At 49.8% G+C, this 26,501-nt stretch overlaps 2 protein-coding genes across 11 annotated transcripts in view; one reads left to right on the top strand and one right to left on the bottom strand.

The window, feature by feature from the left end:
* The window catches only part of EVC2 (EvC ciliary complex subunit 2), a 163,413-nt gene extending 158,939 nt beyond the window's left edge, over positions 1–4,474 (bottom strand). For all 5 annotated transcript variants that reach the window (XR_009601162.1, XR_009601163.1, XR_009601164.1 and 2 more), the window contains exon 1: positions 4,225–4,474. Coding sequence is in view for 2 of the 5 variants with exons in the window: in XM_042251640.2 (XP_042107574.1) it covers positions 4,225–4,425 (201 nt within the window). In the remaining 3 variants the exon portion in view is untranslated. The remainder of the gene's footprint in view (positions 1–4,224) is intronic.
* A 3,441-nt stretch (positions 4,475–7,915) lies between these two features.
* The window catches only part of EVC (EvC ciliary complex subunit 1), a 92,129-nt gene continuing 73,543 nt past the window's right edge, over positions 7,916–26,501 (top strand). For all 6 annotated transcript variants that reach the window (XR_006060202.2, XM_042251637.1, XM_042251635.1 and 3 more), the window contains exons 1-5: positions 7,916–8,302; positions 10,231–10,356; positions 16,536–16,619; positions 18,717–18,949; positions 20,368–20,452. Coding sequence is in view for 5 of the 6 variants with exons in the window: in XM_042251637.1 (XP_042107571.1) it covers positions 8,129–8,302; positions 10,231–10,356; positions 16,536–16,619; positions 18,717–18,949; positions 20,368–20,452 (702 nt within the window). In the remaining variant the exon portion in view is untranslated. The remainder of the gene's footprint in view (positions 8,303–10,230; positions 10,357–16,535; positions 16,620–18,716; positions 18,950–20,367; positions 20,453–26,501) is intronic.

Here is a 26,501-nt window from a genome sequence, read left to right as displayed (position 1 = left end):
CTCAGTGGAAAAGAATCCGCGTGCCAGTGCAGGAGACATGAGAGACACGGGCTCAATCTCTGAGTCAAGAAAGATGCCCTGGAGTAGGAAATGGCAACCCACTCCAGTATTCTTGCCTGGAGAATCCCATGGACAAAGGAGCCTGGCAGGCTATATAGTCCATGGGGTTGCAAAGAGTCGGACACGACTGAATGACTAAGTACATGTGAGTGCACATACCTTACTAACGTCAGATGCCAAGAGTAGGGGCAGCTGTGCATTGAGGGGGGGGGAATATATATGAATTTTTTGCACCACATGTATGATTTTTCTAAAATCTAAAACTGTTCTAAATACTAAAATCTGTTAACTAAAAAAATACAAGAATTAATTGTGAGGTCTCTGGGGTGGACAGTGGTGCCACAGGGCACCAACTCCCACACACATCTGCCTGTGCCATCCCTGCCCCTGGAATTCTCCACCTATTCTTTCCCTAGCACTTGCCGCACGGCAGGCTCTGTGGCAGGCCCCTGACTTCATGGAAGGACAAAGGCCCCGTTCCAACAGACACTTCCACTCAACGGAGAGGAGCACGATAGCAAGTGCCCAGGGAGCAAGCAACTCAGCAAGCCCTCTTGGCTGAGGCTCCTTGAGGTCTCATCAGTTCCTGGGTGTCACTAGCCTAGGCGTGCCTCTCTGGGGGCTCCTTGGCCACCATGAGCAGCCTGGTCCCACAGAGACCATGCCAACCACCAGTCGATACCCCACTTCAATGTCCAGCCTTCCCTTCCCTGTGTGAAGCCCCTCTCCAAGATGGCACAGGTCAGCTGACAAGGTCATGATGACCTCAACGGTCTCATTTCACAGCCAGTTCTCCATCCCCATTGCACACAACTCACCGGCAGTATTTGGCATGAGTGCAGTAGCATCTTACGGCTGCTGTAACAAGTCACTACAAACCGAGCGACTCAGAACAAATATATGCTTATTATCACATGGTTCTGGAGGTTGGGAGTCTCACATAGGTCTCACTGGACTAAAATCAAGGTGTCTGCAGGGCTACATTCTTTTCTGGAGGCTGTGGGGGCAGCCTCTTCCAGCCTCTAGAGGCAGCCCACCCTCCTCAGTTCATAGCCCCTTCCTGCATCTTCAAAGCCAGCAGCAGCAGGTTGAGGCCTCACAGGGCATCTCTCTGACCTTCTTTCAAGGTCACATCTCCTTCAGACTCTCTCCTGCCTCCCTCTTCCATTTTGAAAGACCCTTAGGATTATACTGGTCCACCGAGATGATGCAAGGTCAGCTGAATGGCAACGTGAATTTCATCTGCGATATCAATCTCCCTTTGTCAAGGGATGGAACACACTCACAGGCTCCATGGATCGGGATATGAACATCACTGGGGAATCCTCTCTTCCCGAAACGCCTTCCTTCCTTGTCCTTGGTTTCCTTCCTATAAAATCAGCCACACTTTCTGATCTCCTTTGCTGAATCTTTTCTTCTTTCTGGTCTGGCCTTGGTATTGCTCCAGACCTCTGCCCTAAGGCCTCACTCTTCGCAAACTATACTTACCCTCAAGGAAAACTCAGCCAGGTCCTGGGTACACCAGGGTTAAAGGCATGTGTGCACTGACCACTCCCTGGTAAAGATCTCCAGCTCAGAATTTTCACCCAGATCAGGACTCACCCATCACTACTCTCCTACACATCTCTACCTGGATGCCACGTGGTGGGGGTTAGGGGTGGAGGTTCAAACTCAATAAGACCAAATCAGAATTCCTCATGGCCTTCTGAGGCTTCTGCATATGAGCAAACGGTATCCCTAGTCTTCTGTGTGTTCAGGCCCAAGTCCTTGTTTTCATTCTTGACTCCTTCCTTCATCTCTCTCAATCTGCATCCAGTCACAGCAAACTCCGCTGGCTCCACTTTCAAATATATATCCCAAATCCAGCAGCTTCTCAGCAGCTGTCCACTAACCTCACTGGTCCATTTCATCTCCATCATCTGCCTGGTCTCCTGCCTGCCTCTGCTCTTGGTCGTTACTTTCATCGCTGCCCTCTATTCTCATAGCTGCCATGGAGATGCTTTAAAAAGATGAGTCAAAGCAGGTCACTTTTCTGCTCAAAACCCACCCACAGCTTCCAACAAAATAACAGTCAGTCTTAAGCAGCATCCACAGGGCCTTTCCTGATGTGGCCCCTCCCCATCCTCTGGCCCCACCTCCACCCACTCCTCCTTCCTCCGCCCCATCCCTGCTCTAATCACACCAGCCTCCGTTCGGTCCTGGACCACACCAAGCACATTCTGCCTCTGGCCTTGGTCCTCACTGTCTCTGGCCTTTGTCCTCATACGATCTCCTTTGGGAAGTTTTTCTCCAGAAGCAACCATGTCCCTCCCTCATTCCATCCAGGGCTCTGCTTAACTGTCACCGCCCCAAAGCACTTTCTGTGACCACCCTGTCCAAACAGCACTCAAAGCCACCCCTTCCAGTCCACTCTGCCCACGGCACTTCTCTACAGCCTGAACTGCCAACTCCTACATCATAGATTAATACCACTTGGCGCCCTTTTCCCCCTAAGAATGCTGGATTCTAAAGGGCAGAGACTGTCTTGCTCTCTCATATCTCAAGCACCTAGAACAGTCTGATGCCTAAAGGGGGTGTCCATAAACACTCAGAAGACTCTTGCCCACTCAAGTCTTCACTGTCTCTCTCCTTCCAGCACACTTCCAATAGAACTTTCTGGGATGGTGGGAATGTTCTATGGTCTGGGCTGTCCAATATGGTAACCACTAACCTATGGAGCCACCAGGCACCTGCAACGTTTAAATTCAAACAGCCACAACATGGCCAGGGCTACTGTACTGGACACAGCAGTTTCAGAACATCTGGGAAATGGCTGTAACTATTACCTCACTCTTTGCAGGAAGGGATAAGGATTAATAAGTTAACATGAGCATTTATGCTCTGGTTTTCAAAGCACTCTTGTGAATGGCCTGGCAACAAACATCTACCTGAATGTTCTGCCATTGACTTTACAAAGGAAAGAGCAGTTGAGGACAGGCGGGTGGGCTCTGAATGTGAGAGCACAGGATGGGCCTGGGGGGCATGGCACTCTGGGTCTCAGTTTTCTCTTCGGCAAAATGGGCCAGATCCTTCCCATCTCAATGGCCAGGAACAAGTGAAAGGACTCTGTGAAAACGTTCATCATGATCTTTCTAAAAGCTCAGAAAATTGACACAGTATTATTATTTTGTCTTCTCTAGTGAAAGCCTAAGAACCAATCATAGACAGTGAAAGAAATCTCATTTAAAAGACCTAAATCTCTGCAGCGAGTATAGCAGGCACCCTGGGGCCTATACTTAGAAAATGCAACAGAATAAGAGGAGCCAGGCCCTGAGGAAGGGCTGGGAGGACCACAAGGCAGCGACAGGCCAGACCACTGGACAGGCATTCCTGGGAGCAGAAGCCTGGATTTGCACCTGTGGTCAGAGTGAAAGCGGGTGTGAGCAGGGGAGAAAAGTGGTCAGATGTATACCACAGACAGGTCATCTACAGGTCCGGGGGACATGAATGGTAGAACGCACAAATTAGGGGAGTGGGGGTAACCCAGAGGAAAGAGTCATCAAAGGCCAGAGGCTGAGGGATGGGGGACTGAACCTAATGGATGCAGCCTGGATGGGAGAAGGACAGACATCTGAGATGATCAGGAGGAAAAGGCAGTGGGCCTGGCGATCAGATTTGGGAGAGGAGGAGGAGGAAGTATCTAGGATGTGAGCCAGAGCTCCATGCCCTCCCAAGTTAGGGACCACAGGGGCAAGGGCAGGGTGAAGTAGAAACGGCTACATTTGCACTCGCAGAAAACTCCAGCCATTGTGCCTTTTATCAACTGCTGTACTCTTCCGGAGCACTCACCTGCGAAAGTCGTTCTATCTGCACTCCTGAACTCATCTAAACGCTCATATCGACCCGCTGGGGTAGACCCTGCAATAGGTACAGACCAGAAGCGACCTGCCCTAGGTCTCAGAGCTCTTAGGTAGCCGAAGGGGATCTACCGGGCCGCCTGTAAGGTCCAAGCTCTCAGCCACAAACCACACCGCTTTCCCCACCTTTCCAGGGCGTTTTCCGGCCACAAGCTGGATCCACCAGGGTTGCATCTTACTCAGATCCCGCCCTCCCTTTCGGGTAATTTCCCCAACCCAAAGGGGGGCGCCCCCCTCAGACCCGAGACTGGTAGCCGGTCCTCCTTACCTGGGCGGTCCGCTCAGGCCCCACCCCGGGAGCCGTGGGGGGGTCCCGGAGAGGCCGCGGGCCCAGGGGGTGCTGGAGGGGAACCCGCCCCGCGGGGAGCTGGTCGAGTTTTCTGGACTCCGCGGGCAGCGTCAGTGCAGCGGCCAGCAGGCTCCCCGCCAGCACCCACGTGGCGCGCCCCGGGCCCCTCGCTGAAAGCATTGCCCGTCTGGGTCCCGCGACCCCGCAAGTGGCTGGTGCAGGCGGAGTTGGGGCAGCTTCCGGACCCCAGGCCCTGCCCCGCCGCCGCCGAGCATGCTCAGTGCGAACCCCCGCGGAAAGTTTTCTGGGAACAAGACACTGGCATCTGGGGCTTGGCGGGCCAGCAGGAGGCCTTGGACCAAGCGCGAGAGGGAGGAAAGGAGGGAGGGAGCCAAGCTGGCGAGGCCTGGGAGAAGTGGCCACACTTGGGTTTCCTCGTGCTTCACCTGGGGGCTCTACCAAAATCAGATCGGGTGACTCCTGCTCCCAGAAAGTTGAGAGGTTCCAAGTGCTCCTCTGTTAATGCCTACTCCGTTCTCTAAGTCTCAGCTCAGGCCCGTCTCCTCCAGCAAGCCTTCCCTGATACAGTGGACAGAATCCCGAGTCTACGCAGGAGCAGCAGCCCTCTTCCTCCCTCTCTCCCCCTCCCCCCATTAGCGAACTGGGAAGCTTTTGGAGAAGGAGAACCATAGGGGTGCAGGATGGCAAGGAGAGGGGCTGGGCGGGAAATTAGCAGCTCATGGCCAGAGGGCAAGGCCAGTTTTCACATCCTTTTAGGTTCAGTTCAACCCAGTCCGTTCCCACTGCCTGAGCCCTCATTGTGGATGAGCCCTTGGACCAGCTCAAGAACCCATTCCCACATCCCCTGGTCAGGCTGTGGACGGATGTTCTACCTATACGGCTTTTCATTAGAATCCAGCTTGGCTAAGAGATGCCTGCGCACACACGGGAGGATCCTGAGATACACCAAACACCAATTTGACTGGGAACCAAATCATAATGATTGGCCAAAGGAGAACCCAAAGAAATGCCTCATATAGGTGACTGAGGCTGCCCCGGGGGTGCAACTCAGGGACTCTCCATCTGAGTGTTTGTCTGCAGGTACTGTATTCCTTTCCCTCCTATAAATACTTTACTTGCTTCACTACTCTCTGTCTTTATGGAAATTCTTTTCTGCAAAGCCAAAGGGCCAGATCCCTTGTCACTGACTCCTGGTCCAGTGGCTAGGGTCCAGTGCTTTCACTGCCACGATCCAGTCCAGTCTCTGGCTGGGAACCCAAGCCCTGCTCCAAGCCATTGCAGGCAGAGGCCAGACACTGGGGACTTACCTCTCTGGGGACACTGACAGGGGAGCTGGTGTCTGGAGCCAGGAGTCAGCAGCTGAAGAATCTCCCAGAACTCTCTATGGGGGCAGGGGGTAGGGCTCTTATTCCCCGGGGCCCTCAGGGACGGCTCATACCTCTTCAGTCTCAGCCAGGAAATCTGGTGCTTGTAACCCCCTACTCCTACCCCTCCAACAGGCCTTTCCTAACTTCACAGGGACAAGACAGGGAGGTTTGGGAACCTGAGAATTTTTTAGCCAAGCTTTCCCCATGGGGTTCACTGCCCTCAGTGCTACCCAGCATGTGCCTGGAATGAGACAAGGCAAAAGGCTAGATGCTGGAGGATTAATTCTTTTAGAAATTTAAGGGATGATTTTTACCTTCAAACAATTGTATAATAAAGAAAAATGCAAACACTATAGTTACCGAGTCCAAGCTCCCTCTGCTCGCCACACAACAGGACAATGAATCTGAAACACAAGGTGTTGAGGCCAGGAAGATGACTATTTGGAAAGCCAGCTGATGGAGAAGATAACAGGTTAGTGCCTAAAATAACCATCTTGTCAGGGCCTGGTTGCCAGGTTCTTTTATGGATCAGAGATGGGAGGGAGGTGAGGAAACAAACTAAAAAGACTATTCAGTCCTTGCAAATTCCTCTAGAATGGCAAGCCTTAGGCAGGGGGATGTGTATTCCTTGCAGTCCTTCACAGGTAGGCAGATCAGGTTATCTCCCTGCAGCAGGCCATCATGTATGTTTATCATAACAAAAAGAAAGGCTAGAGTCACAGAAGCAGGTCCAGTGTAAATTTAAAATTAGCCCTTCCTGATTACACTCTATTTAAAACTTTTTATTTTGTATTGGGGTACAGCCGATTAACAAACAATGTTGTAACAGTTTCAGGTGAATGGTGAAAGGACCCAGCCATACGTACACAGTTGTCCATTCTACCCCAAACTGCCCTCCCATCCAGGCCACCCCATGATAATTAGCAGAGTTCCATGTGTCATAGGTCCTTGTTGGTCCTTGTAGGTCCTTGTTGGCTATCTATTTTAAACCTAGCAGTGAAAGAACACTGTATTTTTAAAAATAAAAGCCTGAATATCCAAAGAAATAGCCAGCGTAAAGCAAGAACTTCTGGTTTTTGCACTCAAGACATGTTCCCAAGAGTCTTGGAGATGCTCCTGGGGAAACATTTAACTCTCCGCGTGGCAGAGAGTGTGAGTCCTAAAGCCGGACAGACACAGGTGTGACTCTATCTGCCCCATTTTCCATTGCAAGACCTCGAACGAGTCACAACTCCTGTCTAGCTGTCAGTTTCTTCATTTATACAAAGTAAATCTACATAGTAGTTCCCATCTTGCCAGCTTGGAAGGAATGAAGAGGAAATGATGGAAAAACCCAGAAACTTGAGCTGGATGTCCAGGTAGAGGACATGAAACCCCTCTCTGTTGAAATAGATCCCTATGTTACCTCTGCTCTGGCCCTCATAGGGAATTAAGCTCCAAAGGGTAGAAGTGTGTGTGAGTGACTCTGTGTGTGTGTGTGTGTGTGTGTGTGTGTGTGAGAGAGAGAGAGAGAGAGAGAGAGAGACTGTGTGTGTGTGTGTGTGTGTGTGTGTGTGCCCCAGCAGCCAGAATGAGAGCTAGCATCAGTAACTGTTGCTTATAGAAAGAACAGATGCTGAACTCATCTGCCTATCTCCCTGCAAGATGCTCTCTGCTGGACCTTGTCTGGTTGATGGGTAGCCTGGTGCTGGTTCAGACAGTACGGTCTCTGGATAGGCTGAGTGAATGAGTGACCACGTGGCATCTCCGTGGCTAGCCAAGGCTGGATGTAAGCATCTCCCTATAGGTTGTCTTAGAGGAAAGCATCGACCATCCCTGAAGAAACTAGCAGTAAAACAGGAGTCTTCAGGCAACCAGTTCAGAGGCAGGGCCGGACTCTGAGACCCAAGGATGGCCAACTGCTAGAGGTCATGGGGCACGGCTGAGTCACACCTGCAATGAATCACTCACCGCGGACCCTGATCCTCACCAGGAGGAGGGGCGCATATAGTAAACGCCCATCTCAGAAGGCTGGTAAGAAAGTTACTTGGATCATCAAGCTAAATGCTTAACAAATTCTAAGCATTCGATAAACTTAACCGAGCAACACCCTCCTCGGGTGAGGACCTGGCTGAGGTCCTCGGCCCCAGTGGAAATCGGAGCCCTCTGCAAAACAAGACTCCTCCCGGAAGGTTCTCCTCGCTGGGAAGCGCGCCTCTGGCCGGGCATGCTCAGTGCAAAAGGCAGGGCCGGAGGCGGGGGTGGCTCAAAGTTTGGAGCAAACGGTCCAGACTCCTCCCTCCGGCTGGGCAGCTCCGGAAAGCAAGAGAGAAGCAGGAGGAGGAGGATACACAGGCCGGAGAAAACGACGGAGCGCTCCGCGCCTCTCCCCTGACCCCGCCGGGACCCGGAGTCCGGCAGCCGGCACCCGCCAGGGATGGAGCGCCGGGCGGCGGGCCGGTGCAGCGCGCGGCGGCGGGCGGGAGGCGGCGGGCCGGCCGCCTGAGCGCCCCCGGATGGCCCGCGGCGAGACGAGCTGCGGGAGCGACGCGCGGCTGCGGCTGGGCCGGGACGCGGTGCGGCCAGCGCCCGCTCTGCTGGTCCCCGCCGTGCTGCTGGGCACCGCGCTCGGCCTCGGCCTCGGCCTCTGGCTCGGCTGCCGCTCCGCGCGCCCGCGTCTCCGGCACCAGGTGGGTCGGCCGGGCGGGCGGCCGGGTGTAGGCTGTGAGGGCGCGGTCCCCCCTCGGCGCCGGGGTCCAGGCTTCCACTTGAGCCTGATCACGGGCATCGCGCGTGCGACGGGTCCTGCCCTGGGGTCTAGTGTTCCCCTTTTGCTTCGGGAGTCTGCTGGAGACAGTAACTGCAGTGGGAGGCGGCCAAGTGACATATGGGCTTTGGCTTGCGATTCCCCTGAAGGGTCCGCTCCATCCAACAACTACCTGTGACCTTGGACAATGAGGTCTCCAGGCCGCAGTCTCCTCTGCAGCATCAAGGATTCGGACTGATGGGCTGGGCTCACCGTGGTGGGCTGGAGGGCAGGGAATTCCCTCGCCTCCCCCAGTCTCCCCATCCGCCTGCCCATTCTGCTTCCTTGCTGTGTGGATTCCCCCGCCCCACCTCCCCTGGAGACCACCCTGCTACATCAGCATGCGCTCATCATTCCACACAGCAAAAGTTTGGGGAGCACCTTCTACTGCTAGGCAACGCCTGGGGACATCAGTGTGCTCCTGCCTCTGGAGGAAGATGGAGTTGGACAGATTACTAGTAAACACTTGATTGTAACACAGCCAGAGGAGTTCTGTAATGGGGAAATGGAAACACTAGCATTGCTGGCTGTGTGCTGGGTGCTGAGCCACACTCTGTACTTGAAGTGTCATCTCATTGAATCAGGAAGCAACAGTTAGGAACTGGACATGGAACAACAGACTGGTTCCAAATAGGAAAAGGAGTACGTCGAGGCTGTATATTGTCACCCTGCTTATTTAACTTATACGCAGAGTACATCATGAGAAACGCTGGGCTGGAAGAAGCACAAGCTGGAATCAAGGTTACTGGGAAAAATATCAGTAACCTCAGATATGCAAATCACACCACCCTTATGGCAGAAAGTGAAGAGAAACTAAAAAGCCTCTTGATGAAAGTGAAAGAGGAGAGTGAAAAAGTTGGCTTAAAGCTCAACATTCAGAAAACGAAGATCATGGCATCTGGTCCCATCATTTCATGGGAAATAGATGGGGAAACAGTAGAAACAGTGTCAGACTTTATTTGGGGGGGCTCCCAAATCACTGCAGATGGTGATTGCAGCCACAAAATTAAAAGACGCTTACTCCTTGAAGGAAAGTTATGACCCACCTAGATAGCATATTAAAAAGCAGAGATATTTTGCCAACAAAGGTCCATCTAGTCAAGGCTATGGGTTTTCCAGCGGTCATGTATGGATGTGAGAGTTGGACTGTGAAGAAAGCTGAGCACCGAAGAATTGATGCTTTCGATCTGTGGTGTTGGAGAAGCCTCTTGAGAGTCCCTTGGGCTGCAAGGAGATCCAACCAGTCCATTCTAAAGGAGATCAATCCTGGGTGTTCTTTGGAAGGAATGATGCTAAAGCTGAAACTCCAGTACTTTGGCCACCTCATGCGAAGAACTGACTCATTAGAAAAACCCTGATGCTGGGAGGGATTGGGGACAGAAGGAAAAGGGGATGGCAGAGGATGAGATGGCTGGATGGCATCATTGATTCTATGGACATGAGTCTGAGTGAACTCCGGGAGTTGGTGATGGATGGGGAGGCCTGGCGTGCTGCGATTCATGGGGTCGCAAAGAGTCGGACACGACTGAGCGACTGAACTGAACTGAATGAAAGTATTGTGACCAGCATCGATGTTAAGCTGTTGCCCCATCGCAAGCAGCTTTCAGGCTACTAGGGGTGGCAGCAGGGTGGTGACCGACTCAGAAGAACAATGGAATGAGCCTCGAGCCAAGTATCACTTCCAGGGCCTGAGGACACTGAGGGGACCAGTAGACATGACGGCTGGGCAGTGGGGGGCTGATGGCTCCTGCAGGGCACTCAGCTGACCGACTCTGACATGCTCTCCTGCTCACCTCCACCTTTGGGTTTTAGAAAGACGACACTCAGAGTCTGCTCAGGAATTTGGAGTCTAACATCCAGACCCCGTCAGCAGCTGGGTCCCCATCCAGGAGGAGGAAGAGAGAAGCACTGACTTCAATGGATGAAGAGCCTCTAGATGTAAGTGGGGTGTTGGGGTGCATCGGAGGAGGCTCACGTAGGATGTCCTATGTCCAGGACACAGATTATCCAGATGAGCCCTGACAGATTAGGTGTCCCAATAGGCTTCTCTTGGAGATATAACTTACACACCAAAAACACAGATTTCAACTTACAGTTTAATGAGAGACAAGTGCATACACTCTTGTCACCGAGACCCCAATCAGGAATGTTCCTTTATTCCAGAAATTTCTTTAGTGCTCCTTGTACAGACAGCCACTGCTATGACTTCCGTTGCCGTGATTGGTTTTGCTGCTCTAGAGTTTTACATGAGAGCAATCGCATGCTTTCTTGTGCCTGCTGGTCTAGGTCATTGCTGCACTGATCAGCCACTGGTCCCTTTCAGTTGCTCAGTGTGCTGTGGGGATATGTCACCAAGCGTGGGTGGTTTCCATGCCTGGTTATTCTGAACAAGGCATCTGTGAGTATGTGTAAGTCTGTTTCCATTTGGTTTCATTTCTTCTGAGTAAGTATCTAGGAGTGGGAGTTCTGGGCCTCTGACGGAAATGTTAAGAGATGGATGTTCCCTGTACCTTTCTTTCCATCCCCTCCTTCTACATCCCCCACCCTGAGTCAGCCCATAGGGTATCGCTTCATACGTGAGCTCCATGGATGAAGAGGGCATTTCTTCCAAAGGAAGAATGAGTGACTTCTAGTCACTTCCTAGTCCCTAGAAAGTACCACAGACTCCAGTCATTCAGCATCAATTGCCAAAAGGTAAATATAGACATCTAGGTAAGTGAAGTTGCTCAGTCGTGTCCGACTCTTTGCGACCCCACGGACTGCAGCCTACCAGGCTCCTCTGTCCTTGGGATTTTCCAAGCAAGAATACTGGAGTGGGTTGCCGTTTCCTTCTCCAGGAGATCTTCCCAACCCAGGGATCGAACCCAGGTCTCCCACGTTGCAGGCAGACGCTTTAGCATCTGAGCCACCAGGGAAGCCCAAGGGAGGGAAAGAGCGAGAGAGAAAGAAAGAAAGAAAGATCCTGGGAAAGGGGGAAGGATAGAACAAAGTTTCTTATTTAGCATCTCCTGGATTCTAGGCATTTTTACATATGTCATTTCTGAGTGATGTAAACTGTCATGTGGAGTCTCTCACGCAATCCTTTCAGCACTCCTTGATATAGACCTAGTTTATGTGCCCAATTTTCCAGATGGGGAAACTGAATCTTGTGGAGCCAGGTCACTATCCCAAGCCTTGAAGCTGATATTTGGACCTAGGGATGTTCAACTCCTGTCCAGGAGGGCTGCATCCCCGCACCCCATGGCCCCTGATAGTCAGGGGCCTGACTCTGCAGCCTCCGCTCACCAAAGGAGGAGAGCGGGCCGGGTGTTTTAAAACAGATTTCACCAAAAAGTTGGAAATCCATAGGGGAAGCTTCTGGATAAGCTGAAAATCCAGTTTTCGAGAGTCACACCCTGTCCGTACTTCCCAAGGGTTCTGAAGACAGGGCTTCTCCTCTCAGCCCTGGGCAAGATTCCCAGGAGGGATTGGAAGCCCCAGAGCTGCAGAGGAAGAGAGAGCGCCTGGCTGGTCTCAGTGATGAGTCTGCCTTTCCTCGTCTGTGCTGTGTGTCTCCAGCTGACTTGCTCAGCCTCTCTGTCTCCAGGTGCTTGTCTCCCAGTGAGTCTGTCTGTGTGCGTATCATTGCATCTAACTGTATGTCATCTCTCTCTTTTTGTGTCTCCACGTGTCTCTGTGTGACAGGGTGGCTGTGGAATGTCTCTCTTAGTTTCTCTCTCTCCCTCATCTGTCTCTTTCATTCCCTGTGATCCCCTCACCACTCAGGATTAAAACTCTGCTGACAGAAATGAAAACAAAGATCCTCGAGAAAACCTGTGGGCAAATATTCCTGACAGCCCTGTTCACAGTAGCCCAGACTTGGAAACCCCAACTGTCCATCAGCTGATGAACAAGTAATCGGAATGTGGTCGCTCCATACAATGAAATACTGTTCAGTCGTAAAAACAACACCAGTGAACCTTGAAAATAGGATGTTAACTGAAAGAAACCGGTCACAAAAGACCACATGTCATAAGATTCCAAGCATCTGAAATGTCTGGAACAGGTAAACGTAAAGAGACCAAAAGCAGATTGGTAGTTGCTTAGGGTAGGGACAAGGGGTGAGAGGGTAGGGGGTACAGCTAAAGGGTACAGGTTTCTTACAAAATGACAAAAATGTTCTAAAATTGACTGTAGCAAGGGTTGCATGTTTCTGTGTATATACCAAAAAGCATTAAATTGTACAGTTTACATGGTTCAGTAGCATGAATGATATCTCAATAAACCTATTTGAAAAAAACTCTTCTCACACAGAAGACGACCTCAGATATGATGCAAAAAAAACACTGCCTTTGGGATCCAGAATCCTGGAACCCAGGCCCAGCTCTGCCACCTGTGTGCTGTGTGCCGTTGGGCAAGTGACCCAACCTCTCTGAGCCTCAGGCTTCTGAGCTTTGCCATGACAGTAGTGGTGGCGGCCCCATAGGGTCAGCCACGAATCAACTCTGTAAATCCCTCTAGCGCAGAATGAATCAGTCTTTGCTGGGGAGCCCAGTCTGTCTGCCTCCCAGAAGGCTAACCCACTTCTTCCACCTAGTAATGTTTTACCTGTGAACTATTTAGCTGTGCCTCGCCGATGCCCATTATCTAGCTAATAATTGCCAAGAGTTAAAGATCTGCCTGTTCCCGTGACTGGCTTTGCTGAAATACCTCCATCTATAGCAGGCTGAGCTTGTCAAGGAATGAGGGCAGGGCTGACTTTAACAGGGCGATGAGCTGTAACCCTGACACCCTCCAATGCCCAGAAAACCAAGGCATTTGGGGTCCAAGTCACTCCTTGCATGACCTCTGTTTCGATAAATAACTCACATTAGCCAAAAATACACAGAAAATTCCAGAAGACTCTGAGGACTGCTGCTTCACAGCCTCGTCCTATCCTTTGGCTTTGGAGAAGGGAAGGGTGGTGGGGCACAGCTCCCCTCTGGATGCGTCTGTGCATTTGCTGAAAAGAGTACCTTTTTTGGGCGAGTGGAATGGTTTTTCTTTTCCGACAATTATGTTTTAATTTTCTGAATAATTGCGTTGCTTCAGCTGAAGAAGTTTTACATTGTAAATCTGCACTACAGCCTATTTTCTGAATAATTGTGTTGCTACGGTTGGGGAGATGATCAGAATTTAGAGGACAGCGGAACTGAACAAGAAGAGCTGTGAGAAATTGGAAGCAGCCCAGGCTCCGGGTCCTCAGCTCCACGTCTGCACGTCTCAGGTGGACCCCTGTGTCTGCACGCTTTGATTCTCATGTTATGTTTTTCCCTGAACTGCGTGTGTGTTTGGTGTCTCTCCTGTAGAAGATGAGCCCCTGGAAGGCAGAAAACAATCCTTCCTCTCATTTTCCACCCCCTTCCACTCTGCCCTTTCTCTCCACCTCTGTTTGGAAGAAGTGTAAAAACGCACAGTGCCCTTTCTGCTTCCCCATCTTTCGTTGAAGAAGTGTTGTCTTCCCGGGATCGTCTCCAGAGGCCAGCTTCATAGGCGGATGACCTCCCATGTGGCCACTGAGGCCCTCTGCCCAGTTACCCCCTCCCTGTTCCTGGACTTTGCTGTCTTGAGATTCTTAATCACTTTTGACTAAGGGCCCCTCCCACACAGACGCACCCCAGCCCTTATTTTCATTTGGCACTGGGCCTCGCAAAGTATGTTGCCAGTTCTGAAGTCAGCCTTGTTGGTGTTACTGCCACGCTGTGGTACCATTTTCCCAGCAAAGATTGAAGAGACTGTGACTGATGGGCTGCTGTGGGCTGGGGGCAGCTATTCTGTATTCGCTCAGACCCAAGGAAAGCCAAGGAAGCTAGGGGAGTTGTATGGTTAAAAGCTTGTTTGAGGGACTTCCCTAGTGCTTCAGTGGTTAAGAATCCGCCTTCCAATGCAGGGCACACAGGTTCGATCTCTGGTTGGGGAACTAAGATTCTACATGTCGCAGGGAAACTAAGCTTGAGTGCTCTAACTAGAGAAAGCTCACATCCACATTGCAACAAAGAGCCTGTGAGGCCAAAAATTTTAAAAAAAGAGCAGTCCTTTTTTTTAAAAAAAAAAAAAAAAAGGCTTTTGGTTGCTTTGGGGAGACTGGCTTGGAAAGTGTCCACCTCTGAGCCTTGCTTTACCTCTCTGTGAAATGGGCATGATCATGATGGAGTCATAGTGAAATGAGCAGACATGCATCAAGCATGGAGTAAGTCCTTGGTACATGCATAGGGAGTCACGTCAGAGGTTGTTTCAGCCCACTGGGGTAAGTACGATGATGGCCTGGGCCTGGATTGTGGCCCTAGAGAGATGCTTAGAAGGTTAGGTTGGTGGGCTTCGTGGTTGATTGGATGTGGCAGGTGTGGAGTGACCAGGACCTCGGGATCTGACTTGTGTCCCTGGGGTGTGGTGAGGCTGACCTGGGGGCTTCTCCTCTAAACTCCCACTGACCTTGCAATTGCATGGCTCTTCCTCTTGTTCTCATTTCTGTCTCGTGGAAGGAGACGGATGGTGGCAGCTGAAGAGGAGAGCTAGGGAATCTGAGCTCAAGTCCCAATCTGGACATTTAATAGCTGTGTGACCTCGGGTGCACAGCTCAGCCCCTCTGTGCCATCTTCTCCATCTGGGAAATGGCAGCATCCTTGGAAGTTAAGGAGGTGGCACACGTTGGGGGACGTCCCCCATTCTTGTCGTCTGAGTCTGTTTTTGTAAGCAGTGGTAAAGAAACTGCTTGCAGTGCAGCTAGACATAAAGACCTGGGTTTGATCCCTGGGTCGGGAAGATCCCCTGGAGGAGGGCATGGCAACCCCCTCCAGTATTCTTGCCTGGAGGACCCCGTGGACAGAGGAGCCTGGTGGGCTGCAGTCCATGGGGTCGCAAAGAGTCGGACATGACTGAAGTTACTTAGCACACACACAGGTAGAGACAGGCATGACATGACATAGGGCCCGGCTGCAGAGCTTCCTTCTGTCCCTCTCAGAAGGGCACTGTGGTGAAATCCTTTCTGAAGATGGGCACAAACCACATCACAGGCTCTGTCGGGTGCTGTTTCAATGTCTCACGCTATGAGGAAGTGATAAGTTCTTCTGCATTCCCTGTGATAGGGTTTGTGGTTCCAAGGAGAATGTGGCAATTGGCAATCAATCGTTTGTCATGGAGTTCTTTTTTTTTTTTTTAAGACTTGGTAGAAAGGTGTTGGCATCTGGTTGCTGAGTTGAGATTCCTCCCGGCCTGGAGGGCCAGGCTCCTGACCTGTCTGTCTGCTTGACTTCATTCACCCACTGGATGTGTCCAAGCCCTTATTCAACACTGACTGTGCAAAGCCCAGGGGTGACCCTAACAGGAGAGTGATACAGAGAGGATGTGGGGCCGTGGAGCAGGCTACGAGTCCGTCTGTTCAGCTGTGTCAGGGAGATGGGTCCTGAGCAGAGGTTGATGGCAGCTCTTTACTATTGAGATTCAAAGTGGTCCATCACCTCACTTGGGCTCTGTTCTAGCATCTCCGCTGGGGGCTTTGTCCACATCTACGTCCCCGTCCCTAGGGGAGATAGGCTACCTACTTCCTGTCTGGGCAGACGGAGGCTCAGAAAAGTGAAAAGATCTGCCGAAGCACGTATGATCTAATCAAAAGCCTTACATGAATATTGCCACACGTAAGTTTTTATATACTTGGTAGTGCTAAAAATATTAAGGTGATTCGCAACTTTTAGGAAAAGTTTTGGTGTTATCATGTTATTTAAATCCTTATTTCTTCCAAAGCTGAAGATTTGGAATTAAATTAAGAATGTGCTTTGTAACATCTGTCCATTCATCCCCTCACCCCTCATTTGTACCTCTGTCTCTCCCACATCCATCCGGACACCCATCTATCCATCCATCCATCCACCTGCCCCATCCATCTGTCCATCCACTCATGTATCCTTCTATCCATCCATTCATCCATCTATCCATCCATCCATCCTCCTAGCAAGTGAGCACTGCTTGGCTCTAAATGTGTCTGTTGTTGTCCCTTCCCAGGGCCACTGTTACCAATGGGATGTGGCACTTTGGAAACTTGGTGGTTTGTCCTTCATTTCACCAAAAGCCTCCCCGCGCCATTTATTCTTTCTTCTTCCCAGGAATACGAGCCGTCTTTCAACAGCAATATCACAGCATTTGCACTGAAGGCAAAAGTCGTCTATCCCATCAATCAGAAGTTCAGGGTAAGCGTCCTGAGCTCCGTCTTAGAAATGCAATTTACCAGTAATGTGCTGGAGATTGGGGTAGGAGGGGGGAGATGCAAATGTGCAATTTGGGGTCCTATTTGAGGATCTATGGCAAGTCATTTTAATAGGGATAATTTTGTGGCTTTGTAACGGAGCATGACTTTAGGGTGAATCCACGTTACGACAGTGTTGCCAGGCACAGGGTATGCGCATGGTGGAGCAAGGTATTCTCATGACTCCAGGCGACAGCACAGTAGGGCAGCATCCACTCTCCTCTTTCAACACTAACACAAATACTGATGCTGATACACGTTACTAACATTGCTCCTCATTCAGAGACCCCAGGACTCATGCCAGCAGCTGACTCTTAACTGAGCACTTACTGTGGGGCCAGCATAACCCTCAGCATCTGTCACACATTAGGCATTTTAGTGTTCCTCCCCATGTTCCTGTAAGGCAAATAATACCGTTATCTCCACTTGATGCACGAGGAAACTGAGGCCCAGAGAGGCTGATGACCTGTCGGAGGTCATGCTGCAGGAAGCGGCAGGGCCAGAGTCGTACCTGCAGGTCTTACACCTAGAGCCAGGAGTTCACACCTGGGGCCAGGCATTTTGCAGAGGGCAGCATAATCCCTAATGCTTCAGGGAGCCCTTGGCCTAGGAGATGCTCTGTGAAAGAAGGAATTTCCTGCTCGAGTAAGTTGAGGAAAGGCTGGCCTGCTCTCCTGGTGATAAAGAAGACAGGTTTGAACCTAGCTCCCAGCTCAGCCATTTACTCCTAGCCATTTCCTGACTTCTCAGGGCCTCAGTTTCTTCATCAATTAAATGGGGATGAAGAGCCCTCCTTCCTCACCTAGTTGTCTTGAGGGTTAGATGGGGTATTAGGCATAAGACTTAGAACAGTGTTTGATGTCTACACACTCAATACACGTTCAGTTTTTGAAATTATTACTTGCTTTTGAGGACAGCAGAGCATAGCGAAAGTTCTGAGAATTCCTGCACCAAAGAAATGATTCCAGGGACTTCCCTGGAAGTCCAGTGGTTAAAACTCCATGCTCCCGAAAAGGGACACAAGTTCGATCCCTAATTGGGGAATTAAGATTCCATAAGCTGTGACACGGCCAAAAAGGGGGGATAAATGATTCTACTTTGTTCACACAGACTTTCCTAAACTAATTTTTCTGTGGAACATTCACATTGAGCAGTAACTGCTTATAGTTCATGGAACTGCTTCCTGGACACACACTGGAAACCACTTCCTTCACTATCTGGTGGGTGGGTGACGGCTCGAAACTCCCAGACTCAGGGCATTTATTCCTCATGAGTACCTGTGCTGGGCAAGCTCGGTGGTGGGCACTGCAGATTATCTCGTGGTCAGGAGGGCACTGTCCTCACCTGGACACCCTCTGAGCCCTGCAGATCTTGTAGGACAGTGTGTGGTAGCAGGCAGGACAGAAATGACCCAGGACCTGTGGAATCCAGCCCGTGCCGGGCCCGGGGAGCAGGGAAGGAAGATGCAGGGGTCTGTGTCTGGAGGGAAGGAGGTTTCTGCTCCGCAGATGGTGAGTGAGGGGAATTTGAGGCATGGGGACCAGAGTCCGGAAAGGCCCAGAAGCATGGGATGACAGTGAGGGTTTGGAGCTGGCCGCCACCTCAGTGCCCCCTGCACACACCTCTGGGAGCAGCAGATTTGAGGCTGGACACACAGATAGCTGATGTTTGCTGAGCCCTCCAGGTGTGCCAGGCACTAGGCTGTGTCCTCATGTTGTCATGGCAGTGGGCAGCAGCGTTCCCTGATAAGGAAGGTGGGTCGACAGACAGAGCAGGCCTGGGGTCTGAGAGCTGGCGGGGAGGAGCCTCGTGCAGAGGGGCCAGCCTCCAGGGACGAAGGATGAGACAAGAGCTGTGATGCGGGTCCCTGGGGCCACGGCCATGCCCCTGGGGTAGAAGCTGCAGGATCCACTCACACCCTCCCCATCCTCCCTGGCCTGGCCTTCCTAGGACCCACTGCGTGTGTCGTGGGTAGGATTACAGAAATACGCTAGTGATGGGTCACATGGACTGAGAGGGCGCTTTGTCTCCTGTCCCTCAGCCTCTGGCCGACGGTTCCTCCAACCCATCTCTGCACGAAACCTTAAAGCAGGCCGTCCTGCCGAACCAGCCACTGGAGGCGTCCCCTTCCAGCAGCCTGGGGAGCCTGAGCCAGGCCGAGAAGGACGACTGCAGCTCCTCTTCCAGCGTCCACTCGGCAGCCAGTGATGACAGGTTCCTGGGTCGCAGCTTCCTCAGGGCAGGCAGCTTCCCCGAGGTGCTGACCTGCGAGAGGTAAGGAGGGGGCGGGTGGAGGACTCAGACCGATGGGCCATATCCTGGTCAGTGGAGGAAATGGAGGCCCAGAGTGGTTAAGGACTCAGCCATGGACACACAGCGAGCCAGTGTCAGAGCTGGAGCTGAATGTGTGGCGCTGGCCGGCAGATGGGTTAGGGAATCTGGCCTGGGTCCTGGGGAGAGACTGGAGAGGCTCTTCTAAGCACTGACCTGCCTCATGCCCTGCATAGCAGCGGCTGGCACTGATTAAGTGCCTTCTGTGTACAAAATAATAAGCACTTTGCAGAGATTATCTCATGAGCACGAAGACCAGGTCTGTCTTATTCACAGCTGCGTCCTACCAGCCAGTGGGAGCCCGAGACAGATGCAGTGATGAATAAATATTCATGAGTCAAATAATTAATTCCTCTTAACAGCCCTCAGTCATAAAGGTTGTGAAGTAGATGCTAATATTGCCTTCATTTTACAAAGAATAAAATGAGACACAAAGAGGCTGTGACTTGCCCAAGATCCCACAGCAGGTGAGTGTTGGAGCCAAGTTTAACCCCGGTGCCTTGTCGTTAGCAGTCCACGCTCTAAATTGCCAAGACGCCCAGTCCAGAGCAGAGTTCAGCACACAGTAGTTATTCAGTAAAGTAGGCGGCAGATTTGTGTGTTAGTCCTGGGGCCCCTGTCGACTCTGAATTTCTGTAAGTCCCTGCAGGCCTTGGGCGAGATAAACAAGGCACAACCTGGCTCAGGGCTGGGGAGAGAGAGAGGGCTCAGAAGATGTTGACCCTGCAGAGGGCCCCAGAAAGGAGGGACGTCATTGACTTGGAGCTTTCTTGGCTCCCCTACCAGGCTGGAAAGGGATGTTTCTGAGCATTCAGACGAAGAGAACTCCTAATAGCTCAGGTGGGAGTGTAGTATTTAAAACACCTTTGCTTGTGTAGGAGAAAAAGTCAAAGGCCTTTTTCTACATGCTGTCACTTCCCTGCCCCTGTGACCACATGATTGCTACTAGGTTTCTCTGACTGTTGATTTCCTGAGTCAGTTTTCCCATCTGTAAAATGGGCATGAGAATGTGTACATGAAGGCAGAGGGGAAGGTTGACACTTGATGCTAGACCTGAAAATGCCCGGGGCGGGGCCAGGGGAAGTATTCATTTTTCTTACCTTCCATCTGTTCCTGTCGCCCGTCTTTGATTCTCAAGCAGCTGTACCCTTCTGGCCACAGGTGGGTTTCAGATGTCTTCTTTAATTTCTCCTAAGCGCCTTGGGTGGCTGTGAGGAATCTTAGCACACTGCCGAATTTAACGTCTGGAGTCAGGGTGCACCGTGGCTCGTCCCGAGCAGGGATGTCCTGATAACTCGGCAACCTCAGGCCCCGTTTCAAATCCGCTGAAAGTCTCTTCTGTTTCTCTTTGCGCTTCTCAGTGTGGACCTTGACTTGTGCATCTACAACCTCCACTTGAAAGACCTGCTGCAGCTGGACGCGGCCTTGAGGCAGGAGAAGCACACGGTATGTAAGTGCTCAGGACCCAGAGACCCGCCCTCCGTGGAGTCCTGGGGACGCTCGGGAAACGGGCATCAGGGACAGTGGAGCCACCCTGGAGTGGCGAGAGAGAGACTAGGCATCCGACCACAAGACGCCTGCAGATGGGGTGCGGCACTGTGTCAATTAAGGGCTTCCCTGGGGGCTCAGTGGCAATGAATCCACCTGCCAGTGCAGGAGATGTGGGTTCAATCCCTGGGTCAGGAAGATCCCCTGCAGAAGGAAATGGGAACCCACTCCAGTATTCTTGCCTGGGAAATCCCATGGACAGAGGAGCCTGGCAGGCTAGAGTCCAAGGGGTTACAAAAGAGTTGGACACGACTTAATGACTGAGCATGCACATGTGTGGGGCTTAAGCAGATGGCTGGGTACCTACTCTCTGGACATACCTCTTGACAGAGACAGAGACAGAGACAGAGAACAAAGAGAACAGTATTTTTAGAGGAAGGATAATGGTGATCATAAGATTTAGGATCACTAACTTTATTGAGCGCTTACTACACACTAAGCCTGGGGGTGTCACACAAGTGGTTATGTTAAACCTCATACAACCTGGCAAGTAGGTGCCATTATGATGTCTGCTTTACAGATAGGGAAACTGAGGCACAGAGAGGAGACAGGCCCTAAGTCATAAAGTGCTAAGTTGGGGCTGAGATGCGCAGTTGCATACCTTGTCTGAGTGAAGAGAGGAGAAATCAGAGCCGTGGGCATCAGGAAGCAAGATAGTCTCTGCCAGGTACACGTGAATCCACGCTGGATCCAAGCCACAGGAAGTCAGAGGAATGAGTCCTGCTGCAGTACAGAAGCCCCTGGGGTAGCCAGGCAGCAAGGCCACTGGGGCTAAAAGAGGAATTATCAGGACTTCCCTAGTGGCCCAGTGGTTAAGACTCCACCCGCCTACTGCAGGGGGTGACGGTTTGATCACTCGCTGCTCAGGGAACTAGATTCCCACATGCTGCAGCTAAAACCTGGCACAGCCAAATTTTTAAAAAAAATTTTTTTAAAAGGAATCATTTCTCCTTGAGACACAACCTCTGAATTACTGAGTGAGGGAGGAGACCTCCTGAGAAAAGGGATGAGAGAGAAGGCCTGTTAGGAAGAGAAGAGGAGGAGTAGATGGAGAGAAATACAGACAGACATAGATAGGCCCACAGGTGCTCCATGAGAAACTGGAAAAATAAAAGGACACTAAATTGAGGATAAAACAGAAAGAAGTTTTGCTCTATGTGAGCAGAACAATCATCATGATCAGGCCCCAGTATGTGAAACCACGGATCATCCTAGGATTCCAGAAATCAAGCCCCGCAGACGCCCCTGCAGAAGCCCGGGTATATGAGACACTCACCCTCCTGAAGTGCAGCCTGCTCTCATCGGTCTCACCTGGTCCTGCTTGGGGGCAGGTGGCCCTGGTGATTCTCTCCAAGGCCCTGATCCCTGGGGGTGATCGTTTCTGTGCTCAGAGCCGCATCGGGCTGGTGAGGGCCGTGGGGCTGGCCAGCCTCACCCCTGGAGCAGCCAGCGACTGCCCACAGGGAAGCAGCCTGTTGTTGTAGATGGAGCATGCGCCATCACTCATCTGCCCATCTCTCCTGCGGGGAGCCTCCCCACCCTGCCGGGCAGCACCTGCCTTTATGGAGTCTACTGTTCAGAGGAGACATGGCAGTCAAAAGACCGCACAAAATGCACAGAGGCAAAAAATATGACAAAGCAAATAAATGATGGAGTACCATAGAGTGTATAAGAGACGACCTGAGGTTGTGTAGGCTTTGAGGAAGTGATCAGACTTCCATGGAGGGAGACATTTGAACCGGAAAAGTTCCAAGAGCACCAGAAACAAGAACTTCCAGATGTTCTAGCTGGATTTAGAAAAGGCAGAGGAACCAGAGATCAAATTGCCAACATCCGTTGGGTCATTGAAAAAGCAAGAGAGTTCCAGAAAAACATTTACTCCTGCTTTATTCACTATGCCAAAGCCTTTGACTGTGTGGATCACAACAAACTATGGAAAATTCTGAAAGAGTTGGGAATACCAGACCACCTCACCTGCCTCCTGAGACATCTGTATGCAGGTCAAGAATCAACAGTTAGAACTGGACATGAAATAACAGACTGGTTCCAAATTGGAAAAGGAATATGTCAAGGCTGTATATTGTCACCCTGCTTATTTAACTTATATACAGAGTCCATCATGAGAAATGTTGGGTTAGATGAAGCACAAGCTGGAGTCAAGATTTCTGGGAGAAATATCAATAACCTCAGATATGCAGATGACACCACCCTTACAGCAGAAAGTGAAGAGGAAGTAAAGAGCCTGTTGATGAAAGTGAAAGAGGAGAGTTAAAAAGCTGGCTTAAAATTCAACATTCAAAAATGAAGATCATGGCATCTGGTACCATCACTTCATGGCAAATAGATGGGGAAACAATGGAAACAGTGACAGACTTTATTTTGGGGGGCTCCAAAATGACTGCAGATGGTGACAGCAGCCATGAAATTAAAAGACACTTGTTCCTTGAAAGGATAGCTATGACCAACCTAGATAGCATATTAAAAAGAAGAAACATTACTTTGCTGACAAAGGTCTGTCTAGTCAAAGCTATGGTTTTTCCAGTAGTCACATATGGATATGAGAGTTGGACCATAAAGATAGCTGAGTGCTGAAGAATTGATGCTTTTGAGATGTGGTGTTGGAGAAGACTCTTGAGAGTCCCTTAGACTGCAAGGAGATCCAACCAGTCAGTCATAAAGGAAATCAGTCCTGAATATTCATCGGAAGAACTGATGCTGAAACTGAAGCTCCAATACTTTGGCCACCTGATGCGAAGAACTGACTCATTGGAAAAGACCCTGATGCTGGGAAAGATTGAAAGCGGGTGAAGGGGACAACAGAGGATGAGATGGTTGGATGGCATCACTGACTCGATACACATGAGTTTGAGCAAGCTCCGGGAGTTGGTGATTGACAGGGAAGTCTGGCATGCTGCAGTCCATGGGGTCACAAAATTCAGACATGACTGAGTGACTGAACTGAAAAGTTAGAAACGGGTTCTAATCTACCCTTTGACACTTATCAGCTGTGTGACTGTGGGTAAGTTACTTCCCCTCTCTGGGCCACTTTAGGAAAGGTGTAAAAATAATATACTTCCAGCTCTTACTCTATAGAATTATGGAGTTAATTTGTCCATAGACTTTGAAAAGTCTATGTGGTTACATATATTTGTGGCTGATTCATGTTGGTGTTTGGCAGAAGCCAACCCAATATTGTAAAGTAATTATCCTCCAGCTAAAAGTAAAAAAAAATTTAAAGAACACACAGAAAAGAAAAGTCTCTGTGGGCCAAGCTCTGGGCTCTTTGGGGATGTGTAACCAGCATCATTACAGCACCGTTTATGAAGCACTGATACTCTGCTAGGCTAACCACTTTAAATGTCTGATCTCATGGAAACCTCACTGCTGTTTTACTCATGGAGAACCTGAGGCTCAGAGAGGTCGATCAGTTGCCCAAGATCACATAGCTGGTAAATGGCAGAGTCAGAACCCAAATGAGATTTGTCTGAGTATAAAGTCTGTGTATCCTCAGACCCCAGAACAACGCCCTGCACAGAGTATGTGCTCAGTAGAAATGTGTCTGGCTGAAATCAACATCACTCTGGGAGAAGTGCTTTCTAAGCCTGGCTTTTCATTCTCTGCAGGGCATGTCTTCATGTGTGAGGACCTAGAAAAACACAGGGAGGAGGAGAGAGCCATGTTATGCAAAGACTTCAAATTTTGTTCCTCTGGTAGAGATTTGTTATCACAAGTCAGATTTCAGAAGTGACTCAGACCAGAAGCAGCCTAGAAGCTTAGAGCTCCCTGGCAGCCCTTGAGGAACAGTGGAGTTGTCATCTTTAAGAGCAGAATGGCAGAGACGAAAATAGATTAGGGTCTATGGGAAGGGGGTGGCTACTGTCAGATGAGCAGTAGGACTAGGGGTTTCTCCTGGTGCTGGAAGATTCTCTATCTTGTTTGTGGCAGTGAAAGTGAAAGTGAAGTTGCTCAGTCGTGTCTGACTCTTTGCGACCCGTGGACTGTAGCCCACCAAGCTCCTCCATCCACAGGATTCTCTAGGCAAGAATACTGGAGTGGGTTGCCATTTCCTTCTCCAGGGGATCTTCCTGACCCAGGGATCGAACCCAGGTCTCCCACATTGCAGGCAGACGCTTTAACCTCTGCACCACCAGTTTGTGGCAGTGGTTATAGGAATCTGTTGTTCAGTCACTAAATCATGGCAGACTCTTTAGCGACCCCATGGACAGTAGCATACCAAGCTCCTCTGTTCATGGGATTTCCCAGGCAAGAATACTGGAGTAGGTTGCCATTTCCTTCTCCAGGGAACGGAACTGAAGCCAGGTATTGGCAAGTGGATTCTTTACCACTGAGCCATCTGGGAAGCCCATAGGTAAAATTGCATAAAACCACAAACACACATACACACATAAATGAATAAAATGAAAAATGAATTAAAAATGAGTAAGGTCAGTTAGCTGTATTGGACCTATGTTGATTTCCAGGTTTGGTATGATGTTAATACCACAGTGATGTAAAATAGCAGACCTGGGGGTAAAGCACACAGATCTCTACTGTTCTTGCACCTTCCTCTAAGTCCATAATTGTTCTAAATTGAAAAGTTTTTAAAATGTAAAGAAATGGGGCAAGATCAGGAAACATTACTGTTCCAGTCTGGGGTCAAAAAGAAAATAGATTTGAGATGGACATCCTGAGAAAAGAATGTTACTTTACATAGCCTAAGACTTCAGCGGGTAAAAAGCCAGGCCAACTTTTATCTTCTTAGAGCTTATTAGTACTGGCAAGCATAATGAAGCCACAATAGACGTCCCAATAAATTTAAGGTCAAAATCATATCAAGCATCTTTTCCAACCACAGTGGTATGAAACTAGAAATCAGTTACAGGCATACATTGGAAATAGTGTGGGTTTGGTTTCAAGTGACTGTGGTAAAGTGAATATCATAGTAAAGTAAGTCACATGAGTTTTTGGTTTCCCAGTGCATATGAAAATTATGTTTACACTATACTGTTGTTTATTAAGTATGCAATGCATATCTAAGAGAACAACTGCATAGCTTAATTTTAAAATAGTTTGTTATTTTAAAATTCTGACCATCATCTGTGCCTTCAGCAAACTATAATCTTTTTGCTGGTGGAGGATTTGAAATATTGCAAGACTTACCAAAATGTGACACAGAGCCACAAAGTGAGATAATGCTGTTGGAAAAGTGATGATGAAATACTCGCTCAACACATGGTTGGTACAAACCTTCAATCTGTAAAAATGAAATGTCTGCAAAGTGCAATTAAAGCCGAATTCAATAATACTAGGGATACCTGTACAGGGAGAAAACTGGAAAAATCACAAATACGTGAATATTCAATACTGTGCTACTGAACAACCAATGAATCAATGAAGAAATCAAAGGAGAAATTTAAAAATATTTTGAGACAAATAAAAGTGGAAATAAAACTTGGCAAAATCTGCGGAATGCAGCATAAGCAGTTCCTAGGGGGAAATTCATAGCCATCCAGGCTTACCTCAAAAAACAAGAAAAATCCCAGATGAACAATCCAACTTTACACCTGTAGGGACTAGAAGAAGAAAAAGAGAAGCCCAGAGTTAGTAGAAGGAAGGAAAACAACAGAGTTCACAGTGGAAATAAATGAAATAGAGACTAAAAAAGTAAGCATTGAAAAGATCAATGAAGCAATGTCTGGTTCTTTTAAAAGATAAACAAAATTGACAGATCTCCTGACCAAAAAAGAAGGATCAATGGCTTCACTGGTAAATTCTACCAAACACTTAAAGAAGATTTAATACCAACCCTTCTCAAAGTGAAAGTGAAAGTGAAGTCGCTCAGTCGTGTCTGACTCTTTGCGACCCGTGGACTCTAGCCCACCAAGCTCCTCCATCCATGGGATTCTCCAGGCAAGAATACTGGAGTGGGTTGCCATTTCCTCTCCAG

This window comes from Ovis aries, chromosome 6, assembly GCF_016772045.2.
Source record: "Ovis aries strain OAR_USU_Benz2616 breed Rambouillet chromosome 6, ARS-UI_Ramb_v3.0, whole genome shotgun sequence".
Lineage (NCBI taxonomy): Eukaryota > Metazoa > Chordata > Mammalia > Artiodactyla > Bovidae > Ovis > Ovis aries.
Note: the sequence above shows the minus strand (reverse complement) of the source record. Positions and strands in the feature narration are given on the sequence as shown.